Raw genomic sequence first — 12831 nt, 5'->3', positions numbered from 1 at the left:
TCCCTCCTCATTACATGTCCTGCCCATGCCCATTTCTTTTTCTTGATTTCAACTAAGATGTCATTAACTCGCGTTTGTTCCCTCACCCAATCTGCTCTTCTCTTATCCCTTAACGCTACACCTATCATTCTTCTTTCCATAGCTCGTTGCGTCGTTCTCAATTTCAGTAGAACCCTTTTCGTAAGCCTCCAGGTTTCTGCCCCGTACGTGAGTACTGGTAAGACACAGCTGTTATATACTTTTCTCTTGAGGGATAATGGCAACCTGCTGTTCATGATCTGAGAATGCCTGCCAAACGCACCCAAGCCCATTCTTATTCTTCTGATTATTTCAGTCTCATGATCCGGATTCGCAGTTACTACCTGTCCTAAGTAGATGTATTCCCTTACCACTTCCAGTGCCTCGCTACCTATTGTAAACTGCTGTTCTCTTCCGAGACTGTTAAACATTACTTTAGTTTTCTGCAGATTAATTTTTAGGTGTGTTCCTGAATCTATTTGCAATTACCTTAGTAAATACTTTGTAAGCAACGGACAGTAAGCTGATCGGTCTATAATTTTTCAAGTCTTTGGCATCCCGTTTCTTATGGATTAGGATTATGTTAGCGTTTTTCCAAGATTCCTATACGCTCGAAGTCATGAGGCATTGCGTATACAGGTTGGCCAGTTTTTCTAGAACAATCTTCCCACCATCCTTCAACACCTGATCCTCCCCAGCTGCCTTCTCCCTTTGCATAGCTCCCAAGGCTTTCTTTACTTCTTCCGGCATTACTTGTGGAATTTCAAATTGCTCTAATTATTCTCTCTTCCATTATCGTCATGGGTGCCACTGGTACTGTATAAATCTCTATAGAACTCCTCTGCCACTTGAACTATATCATCCATATTAGTAATGATATTGCCGGATTTACCCATCTCTTAACGCATACATCTGATTATTGCTAATTACTAGTTTCTTCTTCACTGCTTTTAGGCTTCCTCCGTTCTTGAGAGCATGTTCAATCCTATCCCTATTGTACTTCCTTATGTCAGCTGTCTTACGCTTGTTGATTAACTTCGAAAGTTCTGCCAGTTCTATTCTAGCTGTAGGGATAGAGGCTTTCATACATTGGCGTTTCTTGATGAGATCTTTCGTCTCCTGCGATAGCTTACTGGTATCCTGTCAAACGGAGTTACCACCGACTTCTATTGCACACTCCTTATTGATGCCCGTAAGATTGGCGTTCATTGTTTCAACACTAAGGTCCTCTTCCTGAGTTAAAGCCGAATACCTGTTCTGTAGCTTGATCCAGAATTCCTCTATTTTCCCTTTACCACTAACTCATTGATCGGCTTCTTACCTATGTACCAGTTTCTTCCGTTCCCTCCTCAAGTCCAGGCTAATTCGAGTTCTTACCACCCTATGGTCACTGCAGCGCACCTTGCTGAGCACGTCCACATCTTGTATGATGCCAGGGTCAGCACAGAGTATAAAGTATTTCTAGTCTCGTCATTTGGGCTCCTCCACGTCCACTTTCGGCTACCCCGCTTGCTGAAGGTATTCATTATCCGCATATTATTCTGTTCTGCAAAGTCTACTAATAACTCTCCCCTGCTATTCCTAGTGCCTATGCCTTATTTATGCTTGATTGTTTACATGGTGCAAAATATTTTTCTTCAATAGACCTTCGCTCCGGGCACTGGCAGATTGCAGATGAGGACGTGGACCGTGAAAAGACCGCCTTTATTACACCTGGTGGCTTCTATCAGTTTGTAATGATGCCGTTCGGGTTATGTAATGCCCCAGCTACATTGACTGTGTGATGGATGCACTTCTTCACGGCTTTAAGTGGTCAATCTGCCTGCGCTACCTCGATGACGTTAGTGTCTTTTCACTAACTGTTACCCTGCGCCTCCAACAAAAAGTTATGGGGAGCAGGGAGGTCTAAAATATATTCACAGGGTATTTACAACACGTCCACTGGCATAAAAGGCACACAAGATGGAAGCCAGTCTGTGTGACATCACTGAGCATCTTCATCTTCTGTACTGTCCTCAGCTTCATCTATGGCAGTGCATGGGTACAATATCAAATTATCATTATACTGCATTTGCTGGCATGCCAGAAAAAGATAACATTTTTAAAAACACCCCCAGATGAAGTAACCACATTTCTAAAAGGCATTTGAAAGGCAATGTCAACTGCTATGCCTTGAATTATGACTGAAAAATTTGGAAAGAAGTTAGAATGAACTTTCCACTCACAAATTGTATCACAAGGACATACATAAGGAACTTTATGCAAATTAGGCCACTTTAAGAAATAAAAAGAAAAATGAAAAGTATTCAATAAATCTTCAAACAAACAAAGGGCTGCTTGCTATCACCTAGTACACCAGTGGTAGTGATCAACAATGGTTGAACAAAGCATGCTGCCTCTACGAGTGCACTTGTTTTCACCAGGGCAACTATGAAAATGGGTTGATGAAGACAACTCCATCTACAGAAACGTTGGCTTACTTTTGATCACTACTATGCACCATGTCGATGTTTTTAAGTGTCTAGTCATTAGAAACTCTTATCTTCACAGGCCCAATAAACTAGTAGCAGAAAAAATTTTGATTGCGTAAATATTTTTTTCTCAACAACAGGCCTAGGTTAACAAATACCACTATCAAAAACTTTGGTGAATTTCTTACCTTTAAAGAAAAAAAAAAGAACATAGTACGAGACTTAGTCAAAGAATAAGTGCATGCTGCTTTCCTAAATTTGTTACTTATCTATAGTTATTTTATTGCTTGCTCACACTCTTACAATACACATTGTTTGCTGTACACAAGCATAATTTCCCTCACTAGCATTCCTTGCAAGGTTCTTGAACATATTTTGTACTCACATTTAGCAAAGCACTTAGACCATAATTCATTTTTCACAAAAGTGCTACATGGTTTCCAAAAAAACTTGTCTTGTGAAACTCAACTTCTTTCTTTTACTCACAGCCTTCATCTTATTCTCAACAAAGGTTCATTCACAGACTGTGTTTTCTTTGATTTCGCCAAAGCCTTCGACAAGGTGTGTCATAAATTGCTTCTATTTAAACTTAGTAAACTAAATCTTGATCCTAACCTGTTTGCATGGCTTGAGCATTTTCTCCTTAATCGGTCACAGTATGTTGTGTCAAACAATCATATGTCCCCATCTAATCCTGTAAACTCTGGTGTGCCCCAAGGATCAGTTATAGGCCCTCTTCTTAATTTACATTAACGATTAACCCAATGACATTTGTGCTAATATTTACCTTTTTGCAGATGACTGTGTTATCCTCCGTGAAATCTCGGACAAATCTGATAACAAATTCTTACAAGACAATATAAACGCTATCTCTAACTAGTGTGACGTATGGTTAATGCAACTTAATGTAACTAAATGTAAATGTATGGGTGTAACTCGCAGCAACATTCCTCTGCCGAACTATTACCTTAATGATACTCCCCTAGAGCTCGTAACCTCCTATGAATACCTAGGCATCCACATAACCTCGTCACTTTCCTGGTCGTTGCACATAGACAACATAATAATACTAATTGCATGCTAGGTTATCTTCACCGAAATTTTTCTTCTACTCCTACATCATTAAAATTATTCCTATACAAACACTTATTAGGAGTAAGATGGAGTACACCTCATCCATCTGGGACATGCACCTCGAAACCCTTATTCAATCACTTGAACTAACCCAAATCAATGCCGCACGTTTCATTCATAGCAATTACAGCCGCAAATCAAGCATAACTGCCATGAAAAACTCTTTGCTGCTTGCTCCTCTCTCAGCCCGGCGTAAGTGCTTTCACCTTGCTTTATTTCATAAACTATATTTCCGCAATGCCTACGTGCGCGATAATCTTATATCATCTCCTACCTACATTTCCTCTCGCATTGATCATAGCCATAAGGTTGGAATAATTCAATGCTGCACCAGAACCTGTCATGAATCATTTATTCCTAGGACCTCTCAGGAAAGGAACCACCTTCCCGGCGCAGTCCTTGCTGATTTGTTTATTTACTTGTGTACGTTTTTTACCCACTCCCCTCTGTAATACTTCAGTCTTGAGGGTACCATGAAATAATATGAATAACATAACAAAACGATTCTTAAGGACATTTTTGCCACATGACAGCCTCCTTCAGGAGAAACACAAACGAAAATAAAGCAAGGTTTTTCATCCTTTAACAGCACACGCCTGCCTTGAAAAGAAAGTGCTTCTGCGTACGACATGCTTGGCTCGAGTTTGGTTGAGACGCCGTGCTATCATGAGACAACATCCTGCTCCAACGAACGCCCACTTCCTGGTGCACTTCCTGCGGTCGCTTCTAAGCGACTCTGTCCTTTGAAGTTCTTAAAAGCAGAAAGATCCTTAATGCCAATATCTTACTCACAATAGCTCTTCAACTCCGTTCTTTCAGAAAAATCAGCGAAAATCTACACCACATTTTCTGTTATGCCAAATTATTGTGTATGAGAAAATTTACTAGTCATATGACCTGTTCGTTATATTCATATGGAACATCAAAAACATAACTAAGAATAGCTCTTAAAAAAAAAGGCTTAAGCATGTTTAGCTACTATTTTTTGACACATGAAGAAGAAAGGAACGTAAACCATAAAATAATGACTGAACTTTATACACTAAAGTCAATCGATGAGCATGCTATGGTTCTGGTGGGCAAATCAAAACACCTTGCAAGACTGATTTTCAAAAATACTTTTGGTATTTTTAATTGTATTTTAATTTGAGTTTAAATTTTAATTTTGGTATTTAAACAAATTGGTAGAGAAGGAAGCAGCTCAAGCTTGGGAGTAAAAGAAATGTAGGGTAGGGGGGGTTCAAATATACAAAACTTCTAAACAACAAATCAAATATTCAATTTAGTCTTTAAATCATATACATACTTGACATTTGCGTATTGAGATACTATGCAGGCGTACCTCAGTATAGTGAACTTGAATAAACAAATGATCGAATTATTGTATATAGCGAAGTAAATGTAAAACATTTTTTCGATGATATCAGCATGTAACATATATGCTTATTATGAATATAAGATATAACAAAGGTATTTTTATGAAAGGTGCAATTTTATTATAGCGAGGTTCAAGCATACTTCGGATATGATTTGAATTAATCATGTCACCAAGGATGCAGGATCAAATATGAAACTGAAACAAAAATGTGATAATTGTCATCTCAGTTACAGTGGACATGAAACATGGAGTTACATAGTAGAGAGCAGCCCCTTTTATGGCTACACTACTGAATAATTCCCATGAATTTCACTCAGGCAGGGCTCAGGTGTGAGCTTTGTTTGGTACTATTTATTGATGCTGAATATGTGTTCTCTCCAGAATAAATAGGACATATGCATAGTCACAAAACTTGTTGAAATGTTAACGATGTCATATGTTATAATTACGAAAAGAATAAAATATGTTTTGCTTTTATAATTCCAGCATTGCTTCAGACAACATGTTCTTATTTAGCCTCTATTGCCACATGCAGATGCCATTATATTGCCTACAAGACCATCTTGCTGATCTTTATCCTGATAATGCATGACCATGTCTGTTCCGAATAAACCTCCATATACAAACAAAATGTTTACGCATTCTTAGTGCTGTATTTGTGCTTTTTATAAACCATGCTTTTTGTTGTGCAGTGTAATGACAAAAGTTTGATAATTTTCTGAATAAAAGCAAATGCACATAGCCTTATATTAATAATTAAAAATGGGTGTGCATTATCCAAAAACTGTTTGAAAAGCATACCTGCAAAGTTCCAAACTAGAGAATCAGATAAATTTGTCAAGAGGGGTGGAAGAAATTATGAAATTACTAAGCAAAAAGAAAAAAATGAGCAGTGCACCACCTCATTTACTTAGAGAACCAACGTGGTTCAATTATGTTTATTTAATGTTTACCACAGGTGAAAGTTTCCTTACGCTACCGTCATAAATAATGCTAAATAATTGTAATCATCATAAATAATTAAGATGGTAAGGAAGGATAATGTCATCAGGATGGTCATCATTATTGAGAGTTGGCGCAGAGATGTGTGATATTGGGCATGGCTTCTAAGATCAACGTATGTGCTGGTGCAGGCATTATGTAACACCAAAAATCTTGGAGGCCATGTCCTAGGCCACCTGTCTACTGCATTCGGCAAGGGCCACAGCTGATTCAATGGCAAGAGCATGGCATACTAAAATTCTCTATGCTCCGTGGCTGAAATAAATGCACTAGTCACTTTACGACTCCATGATAATATGTCAATATAGTTCAGCTACAATGACTGACTCATTTCTTGTGAAACCAGAACAATGGCAGTGTCAACACATGAAAATTGGAAAGTCCTATTTCCAGCAGATACTTCCCTCAGCTGACAACCACGTAGTTAAAGCCCTTATACTAGTACATGGCAAGTTTGGGAGACTTGGCAGGTATGGAAGAATACTATTCAATGTTTGACTTGATTCACTTACAGTGCTATTCAATTAGTATGTGGTTCAGTTTCACAAATTTTTTGCACATTTGCACATCTCTATTAAAGTGCTGAAAGAACCACGACAGAAAACATTGACAATAAAGTTTTGAAATAAGCCAATTTCAATGCTTCAGTGATGCCTTCTAACATCAGTTATCAGCTAAAACATATTGCACAGCTGCTCTGTTTCAATATAGATGTGCCTATGTGACAACACACAAGAAACAATGTGGCATTGTGGAAGTTTCTGCAATATGTTTTATGTGCAATGGTACCCAATGACTAGTCTCATGCTGTCACGTGTAGGAACACTTTCAAGTGTATCTAAAGATGGCACCTTCATTATTACAAAAGCAAAAATATATCTTTTGTGAAAGAGTTATAGGACTTAGCTTAATCAATTCATTTTACTTAGTCTTTTTATTCATTCTAGCTCAGTGCTAAATTTAGCATCAACAGGACAACAAAAGATGAAGACACGAAGCGTTACTCCCAGATGATCAACAGCTATGCTCTACCGACCTGGCAAGCGCCCTTACAATGTATGTAGTTTTGATTGTGCAGGACCGCGTTGTATGCAGCGCCAACAGCCGGGTACACAGTATTGAAGCAGAATTCAGCAATACATACATGCACGCCCTAGAAAACTGGCTGATTAATTCAGGCCCCAGGATATTTTTTGCAGTGGGGGTGGGGGGTGGGGGGAAGCAACCTAGGGTAACTTTTCTATGCAAATGAGGGGGGCACCTTTACTAGTACAAATGCGAATAATGCCCACCGATCGCCACAAAGATGCGTAAACCCGCAAAAGAGAAATTAAGTAGGGTGTATCGTACAGGTATGCCTGTGAGATACACCTTGCCTTTGCTTGACCAACAAGGAACCACATCAAATGGACTCGTGCAGGAAAGAAGCGCAGGAAGAACACTAACAGAACAAGTAAACAAGTAAGAACAAGTAAACAAGCGAAAGTGTAAAATAAAGATTTCTAGTAGCGTTTTTTTTAATTGCCTCTGGAATAACTATAGAGAAACATATATTTGTGGAACAATCACAGTTCTTTTGGATCCCTCATTTACTGCTCTACCAAGTGCCAAAACCGACTCATATTGTGACTTATGTTGAATTCCAATGGCGGAGTCGGAGCAAGTTTTTCTGCTCGTTTCGGAGCAAGTTTGTTCCAATGACAGAGTGAGGGCGGGAGTAAGGTGTTCCAATGAGAGAGCCGGAGTGGATTCGGAGCGGGAGTCCCTCCGTGGAGCAGAAAAAGGTGCTCCGCCAAAATCGGCGGAGTGGACCGGAACTCTGCGTGACGTATTTCCTTCACCACGTTTTTCTTCTGGGAGGCGCCACCGGTCACGACTCGCGAGGAAGCAAAAGCTGCTGCATGCTTGGCGAGATATCCATTCCGCACATGCATTGCGCACTTTTAAAGAAACAGGTGAGCGGCGCTGAAGAGACAAGTGACCGGTGCGGGGGTGCTGGGAGCAAACAGCGGAACGAAATGACAACACGCAAGGTATCCTGGGTAACTCGGCGATAGAAGTTCCGCTTCCGCTTTGCTCCTGCGGCGCAGGTTGTGTTCCACTCGCGGATTTGGAGGCGTTGCTCTACGCCAGAGTCGAGTGCTCGCTCGCGGAGTCTGTCGGCTGCTCCAACTCCGCCATTGGAATTCAACATTAGGAAGCTGCATAACGATGTGTGGCCGCCAGTCCTGCACAACCACGTAGAGTGCAGAACGGTGCAGTTCTAGACGGACTGCGCCCACCATGGAAGGTTAAAAAACGCCCATAACCACAACAGAGAAGTGGCTATGTCAGGCAGCTCGACTCATAAGTCATTCAAAACACACGGAATTGTTCTCAACTTCCGGAAGCGTTTTCTTTCTTCTTAAGTGAAAAAATGTTGATCCATAAGTACTTTCATAAACAATGGTTAAATTTGTTAATTTTCGCTTTTCCTTCCTGTTTGGCTGTTGCCTCGACTCTCTGCCTTACTATATTGCTTAATTTGTCAACTCCTTGCGACTCTTGTTTCCAGTTGCCAACTTTGCATGAAAAGTGCTGTACAATTAGGGAAAAACCAGACGAGTTAACAAATGACATTCATATTGCTGATGCGTTTAATGGTTATTGCAGGGTTTAAGGATGGCCGCTGTTTAGCATTATGTTATTTTCCACCTTGTCTAACCCATATTGGGGGTATATGGTTCCGAGGATCTGCCAGCATCCCAGCCAGCCGTCACTTGAGGAAGTGATGAAACAAAATGAAAAGTTAAATGCAAAGACGTTTTTTCTGGCCGCAAGTCGTTCCGCGAGCATACAGACCAGCTAACTCTGAACTGAATCCTTGTCCTGATCCCTGGATCAGTCTAAACAAAGAAGGTTGAACTAACGAAGCAACAGTAATGCGCATGACCATTGCAACAGATGGTGACAACTGAACGCAGCTCAAGTTAATCGCGCGGGCTCCAAATAGATAAGAAAACTGGCCTTCACACCCCAGGAGGTGCCAATAACTACCGCCATCCAAAAGGGGTGAAAAAGGCAACAAAATGTTGATCGTCAGATAGCTGCCAAGACTAAGATTGATATTGCGGCGCTTGAGGAATGTGTGTAAGGAGTGGTGGCGTGGGCGGTATGCCGCTTAATTTCAAGGGGGGTCGCGGGCCTCCCTCTGGGTACGTGCCTGGATTGATTGACTCATGTGGTTTAATGTCCCAAACCAACATACAGGCACCATAATGGTGAACTGCAGGTTACCTTTGACACCTGAGATTCTTTAGATAGTACACCAGCATTTTAGTAGTCCAACCCAATTGGAAAAAGGCTGCCACAGCTGGGAGTCAAACTTACAATCTCATACTTAGCAGTAGGGCACCATAACGACTGGCTACCATAGCAGGTCAGAATTTAGATGCACAAGAACAAAGAACACTGAATATGCAGTAAATGAGTTCTACAGGGAGAATCATGGTGGAGGAATAATGGAGGAAATCAACATCCTCCTGAAAGTAGCATGAAGATATAGAGGACATCAACATTAGTAGAGTGACTGTCCCAGAATATTGGGGTTTCAAGGCTTCAATCCCCAGACCAGGACAAAATATTTACCTGCAAAGTTCGCAGTCCGCATAACTCACACGAGTTTGCTTCATAGCTTCGTGGCTGCTTGCACATTGGATACCAACCTCACCATTAAAGAAACATAAAAAATACTGAATCTTACTCACCTTGTGAACACATCAAACTCGAAATTTGAAATATAGTCATTGCATGTGAGGTCGATGGTGGACTTGAGTGCCATTGCTTCAAGCCCTGAACTGATGGGATGGACTTCGTGAAGCGTTTGTCGAAAAACCCGCCACGCTACGACAGTCCTGCACAGGAAAAAGAGAAAATAGGTAATTATTAGTTTCATGTGCATACACATCTCGTAATTGCATCCCTCCTCCTCTATAATTAAACATGCCTATAATGTGAATCATCTCCAGAATAAACAAGTCCACTAATACGGATGCTCTCAATGCACACAAATTCATGCAGCCAATACTACAGAATACCAATCTAGCGAAGGATTTGTGTGTGTAAGTGTGCGCATATATAAATGGCATGTATAAACCTGTCTCTTCTCTAATGCTTTTTTTTTTTTTGTATTCGGCTCACAGCACAACAGTTAAAGAGAATCCTGGGAATCGTGTCTTAGTGCTTGCCTGGCTTACGATAGAGAGGAAGTTTGATATTAGCTGGAAAATTTATCTATAAGGCTTGGTGTGCTACTTCAGGTGTGCATGCACAGACCCAAACAAGAATGCTTGAAATGTGCTATACCGCATTTTCTACATCACAGGCAATGCTACAAAGACTAGAGACTTCTCTTGCTGTTCACATTAGCATAAAGAAAAGTGGGCCACATAATCAAAAACATATACAAAGCATCATGTGATACTATGTAACACAACGTCTCATACTTTTATGCTACAACATATGACGATTATTACACAGGTGTTGCAGATTTGAATATATTATTACAAAGAGGAAGCCCGACACACAAATGTATGTACAACTATTTACAAAAGAAAAAGCTAGTGGTAAACGGGCAGGCTGGTACAAAGGTCACAGCTCCAGTCGACAGTTTACCACTTCCTCTTCGTCTCCCTCTTGCACGCATGGTCCTGTCCAAATGCACTGTTACAAACCCCAGGGGCTATCCCGGCACTTGTTAGAATGATAGCGAACTGGATGAACAGTACAGCTTTAAGCGAGACACATGGACGATGCCAGTTCGTAGCTGGGATGACGATGGGGTGTCTTCAACAGGGGCGATTTCGTAGTTTATGTCACCTAATCGTCGTAATACTCAGTACGGCCCAGTATAATGTGACAGCAATTTTTTGGACAGGCCGACGTGGCGAATTGGAGTCCACAGAAGAACAAGATTTCTGGGAGAAAAGTCAATGTTCCAATGATGACTGTCATAGCGAGTCTTTTGTGATGCCTGAGCCGCTGTAAGTCGATGATAGGCAATCTGGCAAGCTATAAGAGCCCGACCAATGGCGTCATGAGCGTATTCCGTGGTGTGTCGTGACACCAAAGGGAGCAGGATGTCATTAAGCAGAGTGGGATGGCGACCAAACACGTAGAAAGACAAGAAACCTGTGGTATCCTGACGTGATGAATTGTATGCAAATGTCACGTAGCGCAAAGTACCATCCCAACCACAATGGTCTGCCAAAACGTACATAGACAACATCTCTGCAATGGTGTGATTTAGTCATTCAGTCAGTCCGTTTGTTTGTGGGTGATTTGCGGTTGCGAGCTCGTGTTCGGTGGAGCAGGAATGAAGTATGTCTTCGACAACTTAGGACAGGAAGTAACGGCTGCGATCTGTCAGCAGCTGCCTTGGCGCGCCATGATAAAAATCACGTCCCGAAGTAAAAAGACTGCTACATCTGTAGCACAGCTGGTGGTTGGGGCGTGTGTAATAGCATAGCGGGTCACGTAGTCTGCTGCAACGGCTATCCATTTGTTCCCTTTTATCGATATGGGGAAGGGGCCAAGAAGGTCCATGCCAACACGGAATAAAGGCTCTTTGAGAACACTGATTGGATGAAGTGGCCAGCAGGTTGTGCACATGGCCTCTTTTGCCGCTAGCAGAGGTCACAAGCTGCAATGTAACGTTGCACAGAGTGGTACAGGCCTGGCCAGAACAAGCAACGTTGCACTTTCATAAGTGCGGGAGGTGCCAAGGTGTCTGGCAGTGGGTGCGTCATGGAGCTCATCAAGAACAGTAGAATGCAGGTAACCGAGGGACAACTAGTAATAAATCTGGTCCATCAGAGCTGATGTGTCGATAAAGAATGTCGCCATGGAGCACAAACATTGATTGAGCGATCTGATTGGCCAGAAGTCAAGCGCTCGATTATCGACTATAGAGAGCCATCCTATCACTTCTCAGTAACTATCTCACGAAAGTCAGAAATGGCCAGAAGGGATGTGTTGGAATCCAGTTCTTCGTTGTCAGGAGAATTGACGGGGTGACGACGAGCAGTCGGCGTCCAGATGTAAGCGACCAGACTTGTTCATCACAATGAAAGAATATTCCTGAAGTCTAGGTGCTCAGTGACCAAGGTGGCCAGTCGGCTCTTTCAGTGACGAAAGCCAGCACAATGGCCTACCAAACAAGCAAGGGCGAAATTTAGCCACTGCTCACACCACAGCGAGGCATTAGCGCTCCGTGATAAAAAAGTTGCACTCTGAAGGAGACAAGACGCGACTGGCGCAGGCAACGATGCGCCCGTCTTCGCTTTGCTGTTGGGTGAGGATGGCACCTATGCCATGGCCACTGGTGTCTGTGCGAACTTGAGTTGGTGCAGATGGATCAAAGTGGCCTAATATGGGAGATGGTGTCAACAAGCAGATGAGGGTGTCGGCTTGTTCGTGGTCCCAAAAGAATGCAGTGTCCTTCTTGAGAAGGTAGGTCAGTGGCCAGGTGATATCTGCAAAACTTTCAACGAACCTACGAAAATAGGAGCATAAACCAACGAAGCTGCGCACATCTTTTCTGAGCAGGGTACAGGAAAGTTCTTGACTGCATGAATCATATCAGGATCAGGATGTATACCGGCAGCTCTGACAAGGTGACTAAGAACTTTGACTTCGCGGTGTCATAAATGACACTTAGAAGAGTTAAGTTCCAACCTTTCTAAAGACTTCAAGAATAGCGGCCAAGCAACTGAGGTGGCTTTGAAACGTAGAGGAAAATATGATGACATCATCCAGGCAACATCGGCAGGTGGACCTCTTATAGCCCCG

At 41.9% G+C, this 12831-nt stretch overlaps 1 protein-coding gene across 1 annotated transcript in view; it reads right to left on the bottom strand.

Moving 5' to 3' along the window:
• Cbl (E3 ubiquitin-protein ligase CBL) overlaps positions 1 to 12831 on the bottom strand; it is a 71538-nt gene that overhangs the window by 51022 nt on the left and 7685 nt on the right. The window contains exon 2 of the mRNA XM_065448467.1: positions 9750 to 9896. Within this exon, the coding sequence (XP_065304539.1) occupies positions 9750 to 9896 (147 nt within the window). The remainder of the gene's footprint in view (positions 1 to 9749; positions 9897 to 12831) is intronic.

This window comes from Dermacentor albipictus, chromosome 4 (genome assembly GCF_038994185.2).
Source record: "Dermacentor albipictus isolate Rhodes 1998 colony chromosome 4, USDA_Dalb.pri_finalv2, whole genome shotgun sequence".
NCBI classification, from domain to species: Eukaryota; Metazoa; Arthropoda; class Arachnida; order Ixodida; family Ixodidae; genus Dermacentor; species Dermacentor albipictus.
The sequence above is the reverse complement of the archived record's forward strand: the minus strand, read 5'-3'. Positions and strand labels throughout refer to the sequence as shown.